This window comes from Borostomias antarcticus (assembly GCF_949987555.1).
Source record: "Borostomias antarcticus genome assembly, chromosome: 4".
Taxonomy (NCBI): Eukaryota; Metazoa; Chordata; class Actinopteri; order Stomiiformes; family Stomiidae; genus Borostomias; species Borostomias antarcticus.
This window is the reverse complement of record NC_140237.1, coordinates 22,431,002-22,453,044: the sequence shown is the minus strand read 5'-3', so window position 1 is coordinate 22,453,044 and position 22,043 is coordinate 22,431,002. Positions and strand designations below refer to the sequence as shown.

The 22,043-nt window shown below is 49.1% G+C and overlaps 2 protein-coding genes across 2 annotated transcripts in view; one reads left to right on the top strand and one right to left on the bottom strand.

The window, feature by feature from the left end:
• Positions 1–11,748, top strand: part of piezo1 (piezo type mechanosensitive ion channel component 1 (Er blood group)) — a gene marked incomplete at both ends in the record, with an annotated part of 61,855 nt that extends 50,107 nt beyond the window's left edge. The window contains 21 exons of the mRNA XM_084437384.1: positions 108–249; positions 723–806; positions 1,463–1,635; positions 1,774–1,889; positions 2,216–2,341; positions 2,620–2,878; positions 4,136–4,324; positions 5,847–5,906; positions 6,018–6,273; positions 6,505–6,616; positions 6,861–7,008; positions 7,404–7,618; positions 7,950–8,108; positions 8,507–8,654; positions 8,760–8,948; positions 9,210–9,302; positions 10,185–10,357; positions 10,638–10,760; positions 10,889–10,968; positions 11,149–11,338; positions 11,481–11,748. Coding sequence (XP_084293510.1) covers positions 108–249; positions 723–806; positions 1,463–1,635; positions 1,774–1,889; positions 2,216–2,341; positions 2,620–2,878; positions 4,136–4,324; positions 5,847–5,906; positions 6,018–6,273; positions 6,505–6,616; positions 6,861–7,008; positions 7,404–7,618; positions 7,950–8,108; positions 8,507–8,654; positions 8,760–8,948; positions 9,210–9,302; positions 10,185–10,357; positions 10,638–10,760; positions 10,889–10,968; positions 11,149–11,338; positions 11,481–11,748 — 3,303 coding nt within the window. The remainder of the gene's footprint in view (positions 1–107; positions 250–722; positions 807–1,462; positions 1,636–1,773; positions 1,890–2,215; positions 2,342–2,619; positions 2,879–4,135; positions 4,325–5,846; positions 5,907–6,017; positions 6,274–6,504; positions 6,617–6,860; positions 7,009–7,403; positions 7,619–7,949; positions 8,109–8,506; positions 8,655–8,759; positions 8,949–9,209; positions 9,303–10,184; positions 10,358–10,637; positions 10,761–10,888; positions 10,969–11,148; positions 11,339–11,480) is intronic.
• A 1,702-nt stretch (positions 11,749–13,450) lies between these two features.
• On the bottom strand, positions 13,451–18,740 carry ctu2 (cytosolic thiouridylase subunit 2 homolog (S. pombe)). Its single transcript, XM_084436907.1, has 15 exons — positions 18,475–18,740; positions 18,229–18,303; positions 18,046–18,124; positions 17,894–17,953; positions 17,667–17,727; positions 17,273–17,382; positions 16,772–17,055; positions 16,098–16,233; positions 15,745–15,876; positions 15,119–15,210; positions 14,859–14,959; positions 14,257–14,446; positions 14,081–14,147; positions 13,893–13,951; positions 13,451–13,624 (listed from the first exon to the last, which is right to left on the bottom strand). Exons 1-15 carry the CDS (start codon positions 18,528–18,530, stop codon positions 13,552–13,554), a joined length of 1,575 nt encoding a protein of 524 aa, XP_084293033.1. The 5' UTR covers positions 18,531–18,740; the 3' UTR covers positions 13,451–13,551.
• Positions 18,741–22,043: the final 3,303 nt, after the last annotated feature.

The following is a 22,043-nucleotide window of genomic DNA, read 5'->3' as shown; positions in this document are numbered from 1 at the left end:
ACTTCCTGTTTTCCGTCATGTGAGCGTGTCTTGGGGCTCAGTGTCCACAGTACCGGTCAACCCAGTCCTCAGGCAGCGCTGTCTGATCCCCTCTCTTCCTCCCCCAGCTTGCCTACCAGGCGTGGATGACCAATGTCAAGTCCGCCCTGAGGGACCGGCAGCAGAGGCAGAAGGAGCTGAGGAGGATGGAGAGAGAGGAGAGGAAGGAGATAGCGGAGAGAATGGCGGAGCAGCAGGCCACAACTTTAGGTCAAGGACACACACACTCACACACACATGCCCACAGTCACGCACACACACACACACACACAGTCACGCACACACACACACCCACAGTCACACACACACACACATGCACGCAGGCGCACACACACACACTCACACACACATGCCCACAGTCACGCACACACACACACCCACAGTCACACACACACACACACACACATGCACGCAGGCGCACACACACACACACACACACTCACACACACATGCCCACAGTCACGCACATACCCACAGTCACACACACACACATGCACGCAGGCGCGCACACACACACACACACACTCAGTCACACACGCACACACACACACACACATGCACGCAGGTGCGCACACACACACACACACACACACACACACACTCAGTCACACACACACGCACACACACACACACACATTGGTACACATACAGTGAATTTACTTGCGGCGTGGTGTGTGTTGCAGGTGGAGGGGATAATGAGGTGTTTGAGGAGGACACTTCACATGAGGAGCTGGAGGAACACACGCCGCTGGAACCAGAGGAGTCTGGTGGGTGACCGTGGTCTTGATGTTCTTGTCCCCCAGGAAGGGACTTTTACACTTAGTACATTAGTAAGTTAGTCCGTCCTTTCGCCCTTTAGTCCGTCACACATGTACCAGAGCCCACCACCTGGGGGCGCTCGTTACATAAAGCACCAGTTACAAACATAAATCTTTCTCCTTTCACTGAATACTAAACCAATCAATCACTCAACTTCTACGGACGAGTAGTGAAATGTTCTTCCGTTAGTTCCTAGATTGTGCACCCACTAAGCAATATATATAGAGAAAAAAAAAGTATTAAAAGAAAGTATAAAGGCACACAGTGCGTTATATACAAAGGTAGGCCTATATCAAGTCAATAGTTGTATTAATTTTACAGTGACTGAGCTTGGCTGGTCTAATAGTAGTCTGACTCAACAGATATAGGTTTTGGGGATAAGCCTGGTCATTCTTTTATTACTGCTCAATCAGTAATAAACTGATTCCCAGACCAATCAGATTCAATCCAGGCTACGAGAAACAACAAAGGTCCAGTCAGACCTCCAGCGCTGGCACAGAGTGGCACGGAGTGGAGTCTGACAGTAACACGCTGAGGGTGTGATGACCGAGCTTGGCTGGTCTAACAGTAACATGCTGAGGGTGTAATGACGTGCTGTGTCCAGGGAGGGGCGACATGGTGCAGCGTCTGCTGGACGTGCTGCAGTTCCTGTGGGTGGTGGCTCTGGCCATGCTGGACGGGATGACCCAGTGGCTCAACCTGCTGACCAAGCAGTACGTAGACACCTCCACCGTGCTCTGCAACGAGCGCTTCCTGATCGTCCACAAGGTCAGACAGGTGAGGGCCACACACACACACACACACGCACATGCCCACACACTCACACACACTATGGCCAAACATAATACCCGTTTATGTAACAGTATCTTGTCCTGTGTGTGTGCGTGTGTGTGTGTGTGTGTGTGTGTGTTCCAGCATTCTGTGAGAGAAGCCATGGAGGACCAGGTGTCTCAGGGTAGCGAGAGCCCCACCCTGGAGACCTGCGTGGACGAGGGAGACACGGAGAACGTCCTCTGCACCGGCTCGTCCTGGTCAGTCTGGCGGAGGAAGAGGGCGGTGCTGATGAGGAGGATGATGATGAGGATGATGATGATGATGATTATTATTATAAAGAGGAGAAGAAGGATATCAGACTTCGTTGTTGACATTATTGTTCTTTATTTAACCACATTTTGTTGAAATCATCTCAGTTTGTTAAAGTCAGAATGTCAGTGAACATGTCATACTGTGAACTGTATCTTAGAGCATGCCATGAATGCACCCCTTTGTCTTTCTGACCTGGTTGTGTGTGTGTGTGTGTGTGTGTGTGTGTGTGTGTGTGTGTGTGTGTGCGTGCGTGCGTGCGTGTGTGTGTCAGTGGGTTGGAGCTGGAAGTCCCTGGCGAGCCCTACAACAGCACCACCCTGGAGCTGGAGGATCCAGACCCGGACAACCGCAGACGCTCCCGACACTCCACAACCGCCTCCGAACTTCTCTCTGAGAGGTACTGATACTGACTGACTGACGGACGGACGGACGGACGGACGGACGGACGGACTCACTCACTCACTCACTCACTCACTCACTCACTCACTCACTCACTCACTCACTCACACACAGGTACTTGGTAGTACCAGAGTGGCCCCAGCACATCCTAGACCACAGTCTGTGCTCCCGAGGGGGGAATAAAGGCATCACCATGTCACACAGACTGTTCTTCCTCCTCCTCTCGTCCTCCTCCTCTCCTCCCCAGCATTGACTGTTCCTCTCTCCTCCCTGTAGGGCGTTCTTCATCGAGGAGCTGGAGCAGAGCAGGGACTTCTACTCCTCCCAGAACCGCCTCCTCAAGCTGCTCTTCGCCCTCTACAACCTGCTGGCTGGCAACTCAGAGCTGGTCTGCTACCTGATCATCGTCCTGAACAACGTGGTGACCGCCTCCGTCATCTCGCTGGTGCTGCCCATCCTGGTGTTCCTCTGGGCCATGCTGGCCGTGCCCCGGCCCACCAAGAGGTTCTGGATGACCGCTATCGTCTTCACAGAGGTCTGTCTGTCTGTCTGTCTGTCTGTCTGTCTGTCTGTCTGTCTGTCTGTCTGTCTGTCTGTCTGTCTGTCTGTCTATCTATCTATCTATCTATCTATCTATCTATCTATCTATCTATCTATCTATCTATCTATCTCTGTCTGTCTGTCTGTCTGTCTGTCTCTCTGCCTGCCTGCCTGCCTGCCTGCCTGTCTGTCTGTCTGTCTGTCTGTCTATTTATATATCTATCTATGACTCTGTTTAGACTTGGCTTTAAAATGCGTTTTGGACGATCAGATCACAAATAGACAGCATCACACACATCATGGACACATCATCGTTTACACCTGTGTCTATCGTGCGTCTCCAAATGTGTTCAGCTGACCACTTGTGTTCATGTATAGTAACCATAGTAACTCACTCACTTCTGCCTGCGTGTGTGTCGCACAGCTGATCCATGTAAACAAATCAATAATCAGTCGGTTTGACTTCGAGCAGATGGGAAAAAAAAAGTTTGAAGAACTAATGTACATAGTAGGATTATTCCAACTGTTTCGATTGATGGGACAAGTGATTTCCAACTTGCAAAAGAGCACAGGCAAAAAATGAGAAAAATGATCCTGCATTGATGACTTGTTTAACTGTTGTCCTAGCGTTTAGACTACTAAAGATATGTGGTCAAATGCGTCCAAGACCACCTGGGCAAGTGGTTAGAGTAAACGTTACACAAAGCGTTTTGGTGGTCGTTAACACTTGTATTTAGCGCTGTCCACTTGTGATCTGATCGTCCAAAATGTATTTTAAAACCAAGTCTTAACAGGGTCAATCTCTATCTACACTCTGGAGTGTGGAGGTGGCTATATGGATTGGAAACCAGGGAAGGTGACAGCTCACATTGGTGCTTAGACATTATAGTAGACAGAGAGAGCAAGAGAGAAAGAAAGAGAGAGAGAGAGTGGGGGGATAAAGAGATAGTGAAGAAAGACTCTCTGCCCTCACCGTCTTTAGAGGTGTAGGATGTGAGAGATGACGTCATGTTTAGTCTGTTTTTATTGATGCCACCTGGAGTAAATGGGGCGTAGCTCAGCCTGTTAGCCAGCCCTCACTCTGGCTTCACTCCAGTCCAGTAAAACAGCATTTCCTATGTTCCCACTCCAGTCTGTTAACAAACAATGTATTTATGGCTTTTATTTTTTACACATGTCTGTTCTCTTTGATCTCTTTGATGGTTTTTCTTTGTAGTTGATTGTCTGCTGTGTGTGTGCATGTGTGACCCAGGTGATGGTGGTGGTGAAGTACCTGTTCCAGTTCGGCTTCTTCCCCTGGAACAGCGTGCACGAGATGAACCTGAACAAGGACAAGCCCTTCTTCCCTCCACGCATCCTGGGCCTGGAGAAGACGGACAACTACATCAGATACGACCTGCTGCAGCTGCTGGCCCTGTTCTTCCACAGATCACTGCTACAGGTACACCTGACTACAGCACACAACATCACACTATAGCACACCACACCACACCACTCCACACTATAGCACACCACACCACACTATAGCCCACCACACCACACCACACCACACCACACCACACCACACCACACCACACCACACCACACTATAGCACACCACACCACACCACACTATAGCACACCACACCACACCACACCACACTATAGCACACCACACCACACCACACCACACTATAGCACACCACACCACACCACTCCACACTATAGCACACCACACCACACTATAGCCCACCACACCACACCACACCACACTATAGCACACCACACCACACCACTCCACACTATAGCACACCACACCACACTATAGCCCACCACACCACACTATAGCACACCACACCACACCACACTATAGCACACCACACCACACCACACCACACCACACCACTCCACACTATAGCACACATAGCCCTGGGGGTAACGGTTGAACCCCAGGCAGGCGAACCTGTGGTTTTGGCTGCCTGGTCGACACACACCACACTATAGCCCACCACACCACACCACACCACACTATAGCACACCACACCACACCACACTATAGCACACCACACCACACCACGCCACACTATAGCACACCACGCCACACTATAGCACACCACACTATAGCACACCACACCACACCACACTATAGCACACCACACTATAGCACACCACACCACACCACGCCACACCACTCTATAGCACACCACACCACAACACACCACACCACACTACACCACACTACTACCACACCACACGACACCACACTATAGCACACCACACCACACCACGCCACACTACTACCACACCACGCAACGCCACGCCACGCCACGCCCCACCACGCCACACCACACTACACTACACTACACCACACCACACCACACTACTACCACACCACACCACACTACACTACACCACACCACACTACTACCACACCACACCACGCAACGCCACGCCCCACCACACAACACCACACCACACCACACAACACGCCACGCCACGCCACGCCACGCCCCACCACACAACACCACGCCACACCACACAACACAACACAACACCACACCACACCACACCACGCCACGCCACGCCACGCCACGCCCCACCACACCACACTACACTATAGCACACCACACCACAGAAATGACGACGATGATGATGTTGATGATGATGATGATGATGATGATGGTGATGATGATGATGATGGTGATGATGATGATGACGATGGTGTTGATGATGATGATGATGATGATTATGATGATGGAGATGATGATGGTGATGATGATGATGATGATGATGATGATGGTGATGATGATGATGAGGGTGATGGTGACTGATGGTGATGATGAAGAAGAAGATGACGATCATTATGATGATACATTATACTGGTATATTAGTATCCTTTTACTGTGACCTTTATACTCACAATGTGTGCGTGTGCTTGTGTGTGTGTGTGTATGTGTGTGTGTGTGTGTGTGCGTGTGTCTCAGCGCTACGGCCTGTGGGACCACGAGGGTCCCTTGGAGGAGAAGAGCTCTCAGTCAACCCCAGCCAAGGGAAGGAAGGAGGAAGGAGAGAGGGAGGAAGACACAGGGAAGGAGGGAGGGAGAGAGGAGGCCGGCCCCAGCCCTGGACCCAGCCTCACTGACCTGGAACTCCAGGGACTCAAACTGGACCAGGACCAGAGGATCGAGCCGGACCCAGACCCTGGGCCTGAGGCCAGCGCCAGCTCCGCCCCCACCCCGCAGCCCCCAAGCACAGAACTCCCCAGCCTCAACCCAGACCCCCCCGGGGCCGGCCAGCCTGAAGCCCCCAGCCTCAACCCAGACCCCCCCGGGGCCGGCCAGCCTGAACAGGGCCCTAAGAAGAGGAGCAGCATCTTGCGCTTCCGTAAGAAGAAACAGCAGCCAAGCAAAGGTCAGTCAAACCTCACTTTGGAGGACATTATGGATGAATATACTCATGTATGGAGGGAAGGAGGGAGAGATGGATGGATGAAGGGGTGGATGGATGGAAGGAAGGAAGCACGGATGGATGGATGGATGGATGGATGCATGGATGGATGGATGGATGGATGAACACAAATAAATGAGTGAATAAGTGAAAGTGGGTGAGTGAATAAATGAATGCTCTAATGTGTTCTGACAGATTCCACAGAGAGCAAGGAGCCTAAGAAGAAGCAGAAGACCAAGCACAAAGAGGCGGTCAGTAGGAGGCTGAAAGCCACGGGGGAGAAGATCAAACAGTTCCTCCTCACTAGGTAAGCGAATTAGAGATGGGGTTCAAATCACGTTACAGCACGTTAGCCTGCTGAGCTAATCATCAGCTAACACAGCCAAGGAATCACCGCAACCACCTCCATTAGATCCTGCTCACTCACTACAGTACATCAAATATGATTATATATATATATATATATATATATATATATATATTATGCATATTATGCAGTCCTGCCGAGAATCTGGGTATGGTTTCAGTAACCCCGCGTCTCTTCCCTGCAGTGTGCGTAGTTTGTACAGGCCTGCCCAGAGCTTCGCCTCAGACATCCTGCATGCGGAGTACCAGGCCGCCACAGACGTCTACGCCCTCATGTTCCTCACCGACGTCGTCGACTTCATCATCATCATCTTCGGCTTCTGGGCCTTCGGGGTGAGAACCACAACCGATCGCATGCAGACCTGCGTCTCCGCTCAGACACCTGGTACTACTGGGTACCCGTTCTTGGTACTCTCCTGGTACCTCGTCCCCTGTGCCTGCACATAGAAGACCAACCAACCAACCAAGGAAGTCAATCAACCACAATGTTTTTGTTTTTTTGGCTATGTATCTTAGATTAAACTCCCTCCCTTTTGCTTTCTCTTTCTCTCTCACCCCTCTTTTGGTCTCTCTCTCTGCCTCTCTCTCCTCTGCCTCTCTCTCTTCTCTTTTCTCTCTCCCTCCCATTCTCCCTCCCTCTCTCTCTCTCTCCCTCTCCCTCTCTCTCTCTCTCTCTCTCTCTCTCCCCCCCCCCTCTCTCCCTCTCTCTCTCTCTTTCTCTCTCTCAGAAACACTCTGCGGCGGCAGACATCGCATCCAGCCTGTCGGAGGACCAGGTTCCCGAGGCTTTCCTGGTGATGCTGCTGCTCCAGTTCAGCACCATGATCATCGACCGCGCCCTCTACCTGCGGAAGACCGTCCTGGGGAAGCTCGTCTTCCAGATCCTCCTGGTGCTGGGAATACACCTCTGGATGTTCTTCATCCTCCCTGCCGTGACTGAGAGGTGAGGAAGAGGAGGAGGAGGAGGAGGGGGAGGGAATGATGATTGTGTGATTTCATACTTTGCAATCAGGCTTGATTCAGTCGATTGCAGATCCTCGTGGAGGATGGGTACTTGGTACCATGTCCTCTGGACCTGTGTTGGACTGGATCTCATTCTGTCTGTCCGTCTGTCCGTCTGTCCGTCTGTCTGTCCGTCTGTCCGTCTGTCCGTCTGTCCGTCTGTCCGTCTGTCTGTCTGTCTGTCTGTCTGTCTGTCTGTCTGTCTGTCTGTCTGTCTGTCTGTCTGTCTGTCTGTCTGTCTGTCTGTCTGTCTGTCTGTCTGCCTCTCTCAGGATGTTCAGTCAGAACTCGGTGGCCCAGCTCTGGTACTTCGTCAAGTGCATCTACTTCGGCCTCTCGGCCTATCAGATCCGCTGTGGCTACCCCACCCGCATCCTAGGCAACTTCCTCACCAAGAAGTACAACCACCTCAACCTCTTCCTCTTCCAGGGGTGAGTCTCTGTCTCTGTCTCTGTCTCTGTCTCTGTCTCTGTCTCTGTCTCTGTCTCTGTCTCTGTCTCTGCCTCTGCCTCTGTCTCTGCCTCTGTCTCTGTCTCTGTCTCTGTCTCTGTCTCTGCCCCACTCCCATCATGTTGGGCCCTTTGTTTGTGCTAAGCGGTGACAGTGTTAATGACTACAGCCAAGGCATCAGATGATGTCATTGTAGGCGTTTGAACAACCTACTCGGAAAATACAGATGGTCAAATCTGCCATACCTGTATGTACAGGAATGCTGATTCATATGGCACTTTTCAAACAGAGCTAATATATAAGAGAGTAAGTTAGTGAGTGCTGTAAGTAAGGTAAGACAGTTACCAGTTTTGCAATTGAGTTTCCTCTGTGTCCTCAGGTTCCGGCTGGTTCCATTCCTGGTGGAGCTGCGTGCAGTGATGGACTGGGTCTGGACCGACACCACCCTGTCCCTCTCCAACTGGATGTGCGTGGAGGACATCTACGCCAACATCTTCATCATCAAGTGCAGCCGTGAGACGGAGAAGGTGACGCGGACGTTCCCGTTTCATACCGGTGGCGTTGGTGGTGCAGCCGTCGACGCGAGGGCAAGGTGGCACTAACAGTGTGTCTCTGTCTCTCTCTCTCCTCAGAAATACCCCCAACCGAAAGGCCAGAAGAAGAAGAAGATTGTTAAGTATGGGATGGGCGGGCTCATCATCTTCTTCCTCATTTGCATCATCTGGTTCCCGCTGCTCTTCATCTCATTGGTCCGATCGGTTGTGGGCGTGGTCAACCATCCTGTGGACGTGACAGTCACTGTCAAGCTGGGAGGATATGAGGTAAGGGCTTTTGTGCTGGAGGATACACTGTTCATCCATCCATCCATTCATTCATTCATTCATTCATTCATTCATTCATTCATCCTTTCTGACATTAATTCATTCATTCTTTCATGTATCTATCCTTTATTCATGAGATATATTCATATCATATATTTTCTAGTCTGAAAGATAACTCTTGAATAATGAGTCCTGCTATACAGAGAACCATTGTCAGAATACTCTTACTGAGTCTTAAATGTCCCCTCTCCCTCTCCGTAGCCTCTGTTCACCATGAGTATCCAGCAGCAGTCCATCCAGCCCTTCACAGAGGCGGACTACGACAAACTGACCAGCGTGTTCGGAGTAAACGCTGTACGTTAACCCTCCAAACCTCCCTAACCCTCCTGCAGGTCCTGCTGCTAGGTCCAGTATTAGTCCAGCCAGGTGAAGCCAGTCCGACCGATCTGAGTACCCAGAAGCACTCGCTGCGACAAGAACTTCTGGGAACAAGCTATGATATTCGTGGACAACAATGAGAATCCTATCGGATTTTCAAAAGGATGCTGATTGGCCCGAACAGATAGTGAACTGGTCGGACAGGCAGATTTGGCCTCTGATTGGTCACTGGTCGCGGATTTCCACTTTTCAAGTATTACTATGCTAACGAGTCCTGCACTCTTGCGAGCTGTTGGTAGCATTACTGTACTTGGACTTTCTTCCACGTTGACTCTCACTTCACAGAGATTTTCATTACACAAATGCCGTGGGTAATAAAAGTGTATTACCTAAATGAGTTTTTCATTTAGTCACGAGTCCTGACTACACGCTCCCGATGAAGTCATGTTCAAGTGCAGCTCGGTTTGAATGATAATGCGCTGGCTCCGCCCCTCTGCCTGTGTTTTGTGGCGCTTGACTTCAGACTACCTTAACTCTCCTGAAGGTTCTGCTGCTAGGTCTGTTTGTCCAGTCTGGTGGAGCCAGTCTAACCATGATAGCAGCGGTCAGTCTGCTTGACCAGGCTGGACTAATCCCTTTTTTAGGCTCCTTGAACTTTGTCACTAGCTCTAGAAGAAGCCACAATAGTTCAGTTTAGCTTTGTTGCTTGCTCCATAGGTTGATAGTTTCGCTCAGCTTTATTTCTAGTAGTTGTAACTCTGCTGCTGTGTGTGTGTGTGTGTGTGTGTGTGTGTGTGTGTGTGTGTGTGTGTGTGTGTGTGTGTGTGGGTGTGGGTGTGTGTGTGGGCGGGCCTGCAGGTGGCCATGCAGTTCATCACCCTGTACAGCTATGACGACATTGTGACGGCTAACATCGAGGGCAGCTCCGGCTCCGTGTGGAGGATCAGCCCGCCCAGCAGACACGAGGTCATCAAGGAGCTGCTAGCCAGCTCTGCAGAAATGACCCTGAGGCTGGCATGGACGTTCCAGAGGTGTGTGTGTGTGCGTGTGTGTTAGGAGGATTGGGGGTGAGAGGGTTTGTGTAGGTGTGTACAGTACTGTATATGGGGGAGAGGGTGTGCCTTTCAGTGAATATTAAATATAGAATCTTATATTAAACTGTGTGTGTGTTTATGTATGTTTGTGTGTGTTAGGAGGATTAGGGGTGAGAGGGTTTGTGTAGGTGTGTATATGGGGGTGCATTTCCGTAAATATTTAACATATATTTTTATATTAAACTGTGTGTATGTGTGTATGTGTGTGTGTCCTCAGGGACCTGGGCAAGGGTGGTACCGTGGAGCACACGTTTGAAAAACACTCCATCAACCTGGCGGCCGGCAACCCAGTCCGAGCTGACCTGGCCTCTCTGCTCATAGGGAACCGCACAGACCCGGTGTACGTTTCACTTCCTGTTCACTGCAACACGTGTGTGTGTGTGTGTGTGAGTGAATGAGTGAGTGACTGTGCTTGTTTGTTTGTTTGCAAAATCCTGCCCTGACATGTTCTGCGTTGTCGTTCCCTAGGCGTGTGCCTCACATGTTCCCCAACTACATCAGAGCCCCGAACGGAGCCGAAGCCAAACCTGTCAACCAGCTATACAAAGGTGAGGAGGGGGGGGCGGTGAGAGGAAGGGGGGGGGGGGGGGAGGGAAGGACCAGTCGACCGTCAGCCTCATTCTCCGCTCTGGCTGTTGTAGTCGTGAGTAGCAGTGTGCTGTAGACCTGAACAAACTATTGGGCAGTGGCACGCGGGCGCAAACCGTGACTGTTTGTGATCCCAACAGCAGGCGAGGACAGCTTCCAGGATGTGACCCTGTCTCTGAAGAGCGATCGCTCCCTGAACAACAGCGGGAACCAGGAGTGGTGGGACATCAGCATCGCCAACTGCACCCCGGGCCACTGCGGCGTCCTGCCCATGGTCATCTTCAACGACAAAGTCAGCCCACCCAGTCTGGGATTCCTGGCGGGATACGGGTAAGGAGTCTAATATTGCATCATTATCAATTATTTCAATATTAAGAATATTCGAGTCACTACAGTAAAGGTCTTGAATGAACAGAAGTCCAGTTTCCAGGCAGAGAGAGGTTCTGTGATTCGGTCGTGTGTCTGTTCGCAGGATCATGGGGCTGTACGTGTCGGTGGTGCTGGTGATCGGGAAGTTCGTCCGGGGCTTCTTCAGCGAGATTTCCCACTCCATCATGTTCGAGGAGCTGCCGTGCGTGGACCGCATCCTGAAGCTCTGCACCGACATCTTCCTGGTCCGGGAGACCGGCGAGCTGGAGCTGGAGGAGGAGCTCTACTCCAAACTCATCTTCCTGTACCGCTCGCCAGAGACCATGATCAAATGGACCAGGGACAACCAAAGGGACAGGGACCGGCACTAGCCTCCCCCCACCCCGGACCACCTGCCTGTTCTAGCCCAGCCAGGGCACCTCTCTCTGGGGCTGGGTCTTCCACAAGGGTGGGCCTACCCCCGTAACCTTGGAACTCCCAACTGCCAGTTGAGCCAACTGACCAGAGGTCAGCTGCTCTGACTGGCTCTTGGTGCCCCACTGTGAGCCGACTCCTCTCTCGGAGGCTAGGGGCAAGGGAGGGGTGTTCAGGACAGCGAGATGCAGTTTTAATAGGTTTAATACTGTTTTAATCTCTAAGGTTCAGGGTCTATACACTGACGCCTCCCTACAAAGTCACAGATGTAGATGAACTTGTTCTAGAACCTTCTGTCAGTTCACTTTAAATCTTCTGGAGGTTTCCTCTCCGTGATGTGGCGCTCTGTGGCTGCGTGGCTCTGGTGTCTAAACTATGACTGAGTTCCAGGCAGTGACCTCCAGCTCCAGTGGGTCAAAGAGTATGGCCTCCCCTGAAGAAAGTCTAGGTTGGATCATGAAGAAGCAAGCCACTGATTGGCTAAGTCCTCCCCTGGTCAGACCAGTGTGGACATATGGTGAAAGGGGACAACTTTAGGAAAGAGGACCCTGTAGGGTGTTCCTCATCAAAACCCTATGAAATATTACATTCAGCCAAATCTCTAAATCTTACAGAAAACTGTTTACAAACTGAATTGCTAACTTCGAGAGGAACGCTAACTTCATCCATTGTAACAAGTTACCTTACAGCTTAAGCTGGCAAAACTTGAATCAGTTATTTTTTTTAGGTTACAGTGGAATTTATATTTTGTGGTTAAATGACACATAATGACAGCAACTATGTTCATTGAAGAGATTCATACTGAATGTCTAAAGAGTTCTTATGCCTGGATTACCGTAATGCGTATTAGCCAAAAAAAAACATAAATTTGTATCCGTTTGCTCCTAGCAATTACATTACCCTGGTGAAAACGACCATCAAATCCGGAGGCCTTGGAATAAGCTCCGAGCTACGCACCTGGGCTAGAAGCTGCGCTGTGCCTAAAACGCCTGTGTAATCGCTCATCATTTCCGCGGTTCGAATACGTACTGTAGCCATGCATTCGTGTAATCCAGGCTTTACAGTCCTTCCTACTGGACTACATTCATAAAGCCAAAGTCTGATAACATAATGCTGGGATTTATTGATAAACTGGCACTATAATCTGTTCTTCAAAGGAAACAGTTACCGTTGTGCCTTAATCATTGTTAGAATGTTGTTCAGCAGTTGCTGTTGCTTGAGCAGTTGACAAAAATGCACAGATGTATATGCACAAACTGAAAATCAGAATCCTTTAACTTTATAGAGAAATATGTATATGTACTTTATTGCTATAAGTTCACTTTAGCGTGTCCAGAGACCAATGCCAATGAACGAGGTCCTGTGACCCTGTAGACTGTTGCTCTGGGATGCCCCGTGAGGAAGAATAACCTTTGTTTCTGTTTTCCAAGACAATGTGATTCTGCTACTAAACCAATGAAAGATTGTTCATCTGTACAAATAAATGACTGTTCTTATTCCTGACATCACGTAGCGTATGCATGCTTCGATCAGCATCGTACCGTCGTTATTGAACACGCTCCCTGTAAAAGTCTGTATACGTTTCAACAGGCAACTCAGTTCTTGAAAGCAGCTTTATTTTGGAGGCAGTTAAAATTAAGATAAATAACATCCAGCAGTTCATTCAATCCCACATAACATAGTCTTTCAAATCATGAACAGACAAAAATAACTAAAAACACTAAATTATGCTTTTATGATAAACAATCAGCAAATGGACATCAGGACGTCTCCTCCTCCTCCTCCTCCTCCTCCTCCAGCAGGAACTCGCTGATCTCCTCCCTCATCTGAGATCTACGCAGAAAAGGCCGGTGGGGTTGGATGGACAAACAGAGTGTGATCGTGAGAACCTCTTGGGTTATGACTCAACCATAGAGCGGGGTATGTCAGTGTGTGTGTGCGAATGTGTGTGTGTGTGTCTACAGTACGGATGACCTTGAGGTTGTAAGGTTGAGGATTTTCCCAGCTCCAGTGACAGGAAACACTAGAGTCACAGATTGTAGAGTCGGAGATAAACAGAGTTGTGTTGGACCAAAGGTGTTCTAGTATTAGTAGAGCTCACCGTCTCGTCCTCCTGTCCGCCTCCGTCAGGATGTACTGTGGCAGGGTGTCCGTAGACGACTGCAGAGCAGGGAAGGAGATTCCAATTAAACAAAGCTCCCCCAACTGTCAGTACAGCTTCCCCTTCACAGTAACGGGGTATAATGGATCAACAATGTCAGGTGTCGAGGTGCTCTGTGTTCCGCGCACCATGTCTTTGACGGTCAGTCTGCAGCTGTAACACAGCAAGCTCTTCAGATCCACAGGCTCTGGTGATCTGAAAGAGTCGCAACGACATCTAAGTATCTGAGACACCGGTGGGTCAGAGCAGTCGGTCAGACGTGGTTAGACCGGTCAGACAGGTGAATCGGGACTTGCGTACGGACCTAGTAGAGGAGCAGCAGCCTCCCTCGCCAGAGCCACAGCCCTCTTTCTGGGACCCCCCCGAGGAGCAGCGCTGGGCGGCCGGGGCGGGAGGGGAGACCCCCGGGGCGGAAGCAGCTGGAGCCACGCCTGGGGGCCTCCTCTGAGAGAGCTGCTCTGAGATCAGGGTGGCCTGAAAGGCTGAAGCCTCTTCTACAGAGAGAGAGAGAGGGAGGGGGAGGGAGGAGAAAGAGAGGGAGGGAGAGAGAGGGGGAGAGAGAGAGAGAGAGAGGGAGGGAGGGGGAGTAAGAGGGAGAGAGAGGGAGTAAGAGAGAGAGGAGGAGAGAGAGGGAGGGAGGGAGAGAGTTGGAGGGAGAGAGAGAGAGAGAGCGAGAGAGATCATGCAGTTGAATACAATGAGACTGCACTGGGCCAGTAGGTAGCCCAGCAGTCAGAGCAACTGACCAGTGACCGAAAGACCGCTGGTTCACTTGACAATCGTTGCCTACCGCTGTGCCCTCGAGAAAGGTGCCTAACCCCAACTCTGGCTCAAAACAAGTTGTCTGCTAGATGACCAAATTGTAATTGCATAGTATTGCATGTTATGTTATGTTATGTGCCTCACCGACAGTGGTGTCCAAAGCACACAGACACAGCAGGCACTTAGCAGAGCGGTCCACAGAGGCGGTCTTAGGGGGGCAGGCAGTGCGCAGCTTCTCACTGGTCCTTTTGAACACACATGCGCGCGCGCACACACACACACACACACAGGTTTCAATACAGCGACAACACTTGACACCGGCACCGACACCAACACCACCATCATCATCATCATCATCATCATCAGGGACCTGCCTTTAATAAGTGTGTACTACCTAGACTAACCTGTAGATGGTGCTGACAGTGGCGGGGAAGTCAGCCTGCAGTTTGATGACAAAGCTCTCCGTCAGCCGCTGGATACTGGCTGTGTCCGGTTCCTGGACACGGACAGATGATACCAGTCAGCAAGAGTGATGACACAAACGTGACTAACAATAGACATATGCCCAGACAACCCCTGTGACCTCATGGATACCCTGAAGAGATGACAACATTGCGCCACTATTTCATAATTTAACAGTCAGATGTGAGGTGTCTCTTTCTCTCTCTCTCACTTTCTCTCACACACACACACACACACACACGCAACACACACGCAACACACACGCAACACACACGCAACACACGCTCTCATACACACACATGCTCACACACATACTGTATGCTCTCACTCACTCACTCTCACACACTCTCGCTCTCTCACACACACAGTACGCTCTCACTCACTCTCTCACACACACACACTCCAGACACTACACATACCACTAACACTGCTTCACACATACGCACACTTACTTACTTTCTTTCTTTCTCTCTCTCTCTCACTCACAAACTCACATACACACTCTCACACGCGCGCGCGCACACACATACACACACAAACACACACACACACACACACTCTGTCTCACCTTGGTGTCTAGCCCGGGGATGAAGACCGTAGGAACGTTGAACATGCGATTGTAGAAGGCGATCTCTTTAGAGGAGTAGTCTCTCATAGGCCTGACCAGGACCACATCACCATAGCGGGGGTCTGAGAAGCCCTGTCCACACACACACACACGCACACACGCTGTAAATATGTGTATCTCAATAAATATAAATATCTGTATAAGCACAATGTCTGCTGTATAAAAATACAGCTCAGTGATGATCAGTTGACTCCAGACAAGGCTAGGTCAGGAAACAGGCTGGTTTATGTTACATGACGCTAGACTGAGCTCTACCAGCATAAGCCTCTCTCTCTCTCTCTCTCTCTGCTCACCGTGTCGGTGGCGAGCGCGGCGCCGCGGCCCAGGGAGATGTTACTGAGCAGCCGGACGGCCAGGCGGGTGCAGCTGTCCCCCAGCATCACCTTGGAGTAGCCCTCTGACCGGCACAGCTGCAGGACCAGGTGCTGCCTGGGCGCGGGGGCAGAGGACGCAGCTCGTTATTCAAATCCCATCTAACTTTTATTTGTATAGCGTACTTCGGCGCGCAGAGGCAACACGACGCGCTGGCATTCGCACACAGGCTAGCGCTTCCGCCAGACTCACGAGTCAGGCTCTGAACGCCGCGTTCAACTAGAGGCTGAAGACGTTCGTTCAGGTTTCTTCGCTAAAAGTGGGTGGAAACAATTCGAGAGACCTGCATTGCAGAAGCGATCCAACGTCTTTAGGGTGGTCCTTTCTAATGGGGAGGTGTTTTGTGTTGATTCCCTCACTCCAGTTTGTTTGGAGGACGTAATTTTCACCCTATCGGAGATGTAGGCAGTGGCTCTGATTGGCAGCGTCGGTTTTCGGCGCTGTTCTAGCCGCAATTTTCCATTTTCGGCGGCAGAGATGAAAGTCTGGCGTCGCGAGACTACACTTCCACTGGCTGTGTCTGCGTGTGTGCACGCACATTGGAAAAGAGCTCATATATAACGCTGACTGAGAAATGCAGTATGACGTTTCTCACCTGAGCGTCTGCAGCAGATCTTCTCTGGCGGTCAGAGTCTTCACGGACGCAAAAAGCCTCTGCAGTGCCTGACTCTGGGCGTGGTCAATCGCGGCAGGGGCGGAGACTCCGTTTCTGCCCTCCTGTATACAGAGACGTGACAGGTCACCCTGGACGGAGGCGGGGCTCTGGCGCTGGCTCTTATTGGTCAGGATGTACTGGTCCACTGCGGCTTTGTAGCCTCCCCCAGGAAGGTCTGGGACCGGAACCCCCGCTTCCAGCACCGAGCTCGGCAAGCTTAGCACCTGTCACACAGGGATGGGCTGAATGTTATCACAACCACAGTGGTATTTTTGATAAATGTAACAATTCATATTATCATAGCTTTCTGAATTGACAGTGTGGATTTTGAACACTACGGCTTGACACCTGGTCTAACAGGACTATGTGGTGAGGAAAGCCAGGTAGTTCACCTGTTCTAATGGGACTATGTGGTAAGGGTTGCCAGGTACTGTAGTTCACCTGTTCTAACGGGACTATGTGGTAAGGGAAGCCAGTGGTTTTGAAGATAGCCTCCAGCTGGGACACAGCGTTAGCTCTCTCCTCCAGACTCTGGCCAGTGACACCTCCCTCTGGTAAGACAAACAAATACATCACATTTACATCTGATACATTTCACACATAAATACACACAGCACAAAGACTACTGCCACTCTCCAGGAGAACCTACTTGAACAGGACAGTGTTGTGAGGCAACTACACATTTATCACCCAGTCCATTATTACAACAAAGGCCACAACAATAATTGGCATCAGTAAATAACTATATTATTAATGGTTTAAATTAAATGATCGATGACATATACATCTTTACAGACAAATGACACAGCATTGAACAATGGAATACAGCCCATACCATCAATGTAGACAATTCCAGGAGCGAATCTCAACTTTTTAGGAGCATCTCGACTCAAACCCTTGAAGAGGAAAAATAAACATGTGCATTAAGAAAATATGAAAATTAGAATTTGTACTCATAATAAATAATATGTGGGCTACATGAACACTAATCATATGGCTAAAACCTGTTTCGAAGTCTCAGTTAATACCATATGGACTGGGTATACAGAGATATCAACTGACCTCTTGAACCTGTACCAGCATGGAACAGGATGATGGTCCTCCAGACATAGCAAGGAGCACCTACAACAGAGAAACAGAACAACAATGTGGGTTAACTGGTTACCACACACAGGGATGAATACCAAACATGCTCAAAACATAGGTTAGGTTACCTTCTCTCCAGGAAATATGACACGATTTTTCCCCAGCATGGCCCGGAATTTATGTATAAAGTAGTCCTTGAAGCAGCCCCTGGCAAAGAGGAGGGTGTATCACTATAAGTATGAGCTTCTATAGAACCACTGGGGATTTGTGAAGCGACCTGAGCCTGTGGGTGGACAGACATTCTCAGTTACCTGCAAAATGCATCTCCAGCTCGTATATTCAGCACTGGTGTAGACTCCTTGCACTTGATACACTTCTTAGAGAGACTGCGAGAAAAAAAAAAAACACTTAGTTAGATACGTTAACCAATGTGGGTGGGTAGATCACTTTTAGCTAGCAAGCTCTCAGCTCTAGCGCTAGCTTGACATTCCTTGGACTTGGAGAAGGGTTTGTTGGTTAGTTAGCTACGTTACCTAGCTAGCAAGCAAGCTACTTACCTGGGGGCCTCTCTCTGCTCCGGCTGTTCATTATATTCTTCATCTACCTGGCACATGGCACACACTGAAAACTGGCTAAAGCTAGGCACTTGAACCAAACTAGTTAACGTGAGCTAACTAGTGCTAGTAGCTCTCTTACAGTTTCACTGGTCAATAAGGTTTGACCAGACCTGTCAGCTTAGATAGCCAAAGAATACCAGAAGTATCTTCATTAAGTACAATTATATTGCTATCGGATTTGAAATCTGAGGAATTGTAATTTAAAATCTGCGATATTCCTCTCCCGACATGTGTCGTGCTAGAATTTTACACAACATCGCGCATGTTGATGACGTAGCATTGGTATAACTGGCTTGGTCCCTCCCTCCATCTTCTTCTTTTGGCTTATTGGCGGATTGCAATGGTATGTTGGTCCCTCCCTCCCTATCAGGTCCCTATTGTGGCTACATGGAATCAATCAGAATCAGAATCAATTTTATTGCCAGGTAAGTATAGAAACATACTAGGAATTTGTTCTGGTCAGTTGGCTCAAGGACTAGATGATAGACACAGATGGATAGACAACATTAGACAGGATGCAAGGACTAGATGGGACAGTGCAAATATAGTGAAAGTTATAGTGCAAAATACAAAATGGTGTCTATGTGTACAATGTGTGAATGTGTGTGTGATGTTTCTATATAAGCATAAGTGTGCCATTGTGATATGTGTGTGAAGTTAGAGCCTATATATACAGTACAATCAGAGGTCAAGCACAAGTAGTGCAACAGAGACAAAGTCAGAGGGGGAGAATCAGAGGGGGACACAGGTCTTATTGATGAGGCTGGTAGCAGTATCTCCACTGGTTGAGCTCCAGGTTGTTTTGACCGCACCAGGACAGCAGATGGTCAATCTCCCACCTGTAGGCGGACTTGTCCCCCTCAAAAATGAGCCAGGTGAGGGTGGTGTCGTCCGCAAACATCAGGAGCTTGACAGACTGGTGGCTGGAGGTGTAACTGTTCGTGTACAGGGAGAAGAGCAGAGGGGAAAGGAGCCAAGGGGGAACCGGTGCTGATGGTCTGTGAGTCAAGAGATGTGTTTTCTCAACTTCATGTGCTGTCAGAAAGGAAGTCACCACCAGTGACCCGCAGGTGGAGGCAGGCACGCGCAGCTGGGAGAGCTTGTCCTCCAGCCAGGCCGGGAGGATGGTGTGGAAGTTGGAGCTGAAGTCCACAAACAGGATCCTGGCGTAGGTTCCTGCGGAGTCCAGGAGCTGGAGAAGGTAACGTAGGGCCATGTTTACTGCATCATCCACAGACCTGTTGCCTCTGTAGGCGAACCATAGGGGGTTCAGGAGTGGGTCTATGATGGAGGTGAGGTGCAGCAGAACAAGGCGCTCAAGTGGACAGGACAGGTAGCATCATATTTCAGTTAGACATTTTAGATTTTCCTCGTTATCTATCATGTGTCCTCGGATCAGTATGGGTGGTGGTGGGAGAAAAGGCAAACTTCTGAGTACTGAGCAAAGCTCATTATAGTAGGGATGGTGTCATTTTTCTCCCTGCAAACAGGGTTTCTGTCTGCTGCATAGGGCCTGATTATCACGCAGTCCTTAATCATGACTCATGAGTAGCCTATAGTACATACTGTACATCGCAGGCTACTCAGCATGGTTTTCATGATGGAGAAAGCCAAATGCCATCTGTATCTACTGTATACTGTAAGCCTGAGCTGTGTGTTCAACAGAAAAAACACAAACAAGAGGGTGTTTGTCTGAAGTTGGTTCTGCTTTATTCCATTACAGGCAGGGCAGTGTGTGGGGGGGGGGGTGGGGGGGGGAGGAGGCGGGGGGGGGAGGGGGGGTCAGATACATTCTCATTCTGGGACGAAGGGTAAGGCTAGCAAACCAGGTAAACAAGGACAAGACAACTGAATTATTTCTCTTTCAACTTTAAATTTCTAAATCAGCTTCTTTTTTATTTTTATATAGATTCTGTTAAATTCTGCCAATAGACTGAGTCTGCTGTAGTTCTATAATGTAGATTTATCACTTTATCACTAAATAGCTTCCTTTTTTCTTACAACTTTTCCTATATTATGTCAGTATTGATATAGACTCATAATATACTCGTTTTCATAGTACAGTCATTTTCTACATTATTATCCTATTGGAATTGATTTTTTTTTCTTTACGAAGACAGGTAACAAGACATTGGCTTATAAATAATTACACAGAAGACAGTGCTGTACACGTCATGGTGCAAAAGTACTGCGGTGGCTTCAGGCTCCCTACTCAAACAGATAGCCCATTCATACAATCCTATGATGGCTAATCAGAGACTGCTATGAACATGGAGCTACTGGGTAACTGTAAACTGGCCACAGAATAAGAGCCGGGGTGACAGCATACTGTAGCAAGCAGTCACAGCCGGTCCAGAACAGAGCATAACTGGTGTTCACAGTGACTTAAAATGTCTGTCTTGTACCACATGCCACTGCAGTGACCCCATTCCTTATAAATGCTTTATCACACGCCCAAGGCAGTCTCTAGAACAGCACTGTCACTGTGTACTGGAGCACCACAGTACTTTGCACCGCGACAGAGAGATTTCCCCACATATATATTCCCTTATTTTGGGTGAGTCTGCAAAAACTCACCAGACGTAACCCTGAAAATAAAACCATAAAATGCAAACCAATCTTTTACAAGAGTAATAATAAGCATAATACCATCAATAATAACAATAATCGTGATATCACGTGTAATGGTAATAAATAATGTAGTATGTTTGTGCCAATGCAACGCAACCCCAACTGATATGAAGTATGAATATGCCACATATTTTAGTAAAATCTACTGATGCTTGGCTGTAATATAAGCCTGTTGATCCAGTCCAAACCCGAGGAGGCTTGAGATGAACCGGTTTTAAAGGGAACCAGAGACTCTGAGGTCGTAGATTGAATGAATGGTCTGACAGCGATCGCCTCCACAGAAAGAGGAACCATCTGCAACACTTTACTTTGAGGGTCCCCTTACCCGTGCTTTGTAGATGCTCGACTACCAACAAGAATTTAGCTATATTTTTTAACATTTAAATGCTCAACCGACTGTCAACGGTTAATTCCAGGTGATTCTTAAAACGGTTGCACATCTTCTACTGAGACGGCCCCTCAAAATAAACTGCTGCCGAACAATGAAATGTCCTCCAACGCATCTCCTGTGTCATCAGTCAGCTGCTGGGCTGGGTGGCCAAGGAAGAGCGTGCTGTGGAGGGTGTGTGTCATGGCAGTGTCAGAGTGTCAAGATGGCGTCCCTCTCCACAGTCCTTCAACACAGGAATCAATTTGACTGGCAGCGAGAAATATCAAAATCTATCCTGTCCCTCTTTGAGCTTAAACTTGGTACTTTTGTTCTTTGTTCATGTCTTTCTATAGTCACTTTTACAGTATTCACATACATACACAATATAACATCTTTATATAAATACATTTGGCAATACATTTTTGGCAAAAGGGGGATGGGGTAGGGAAAATTGTGCATTTGGATATGTGCGAGATTATCCAAATGAAAATATGAGTGGCTTCAAGAC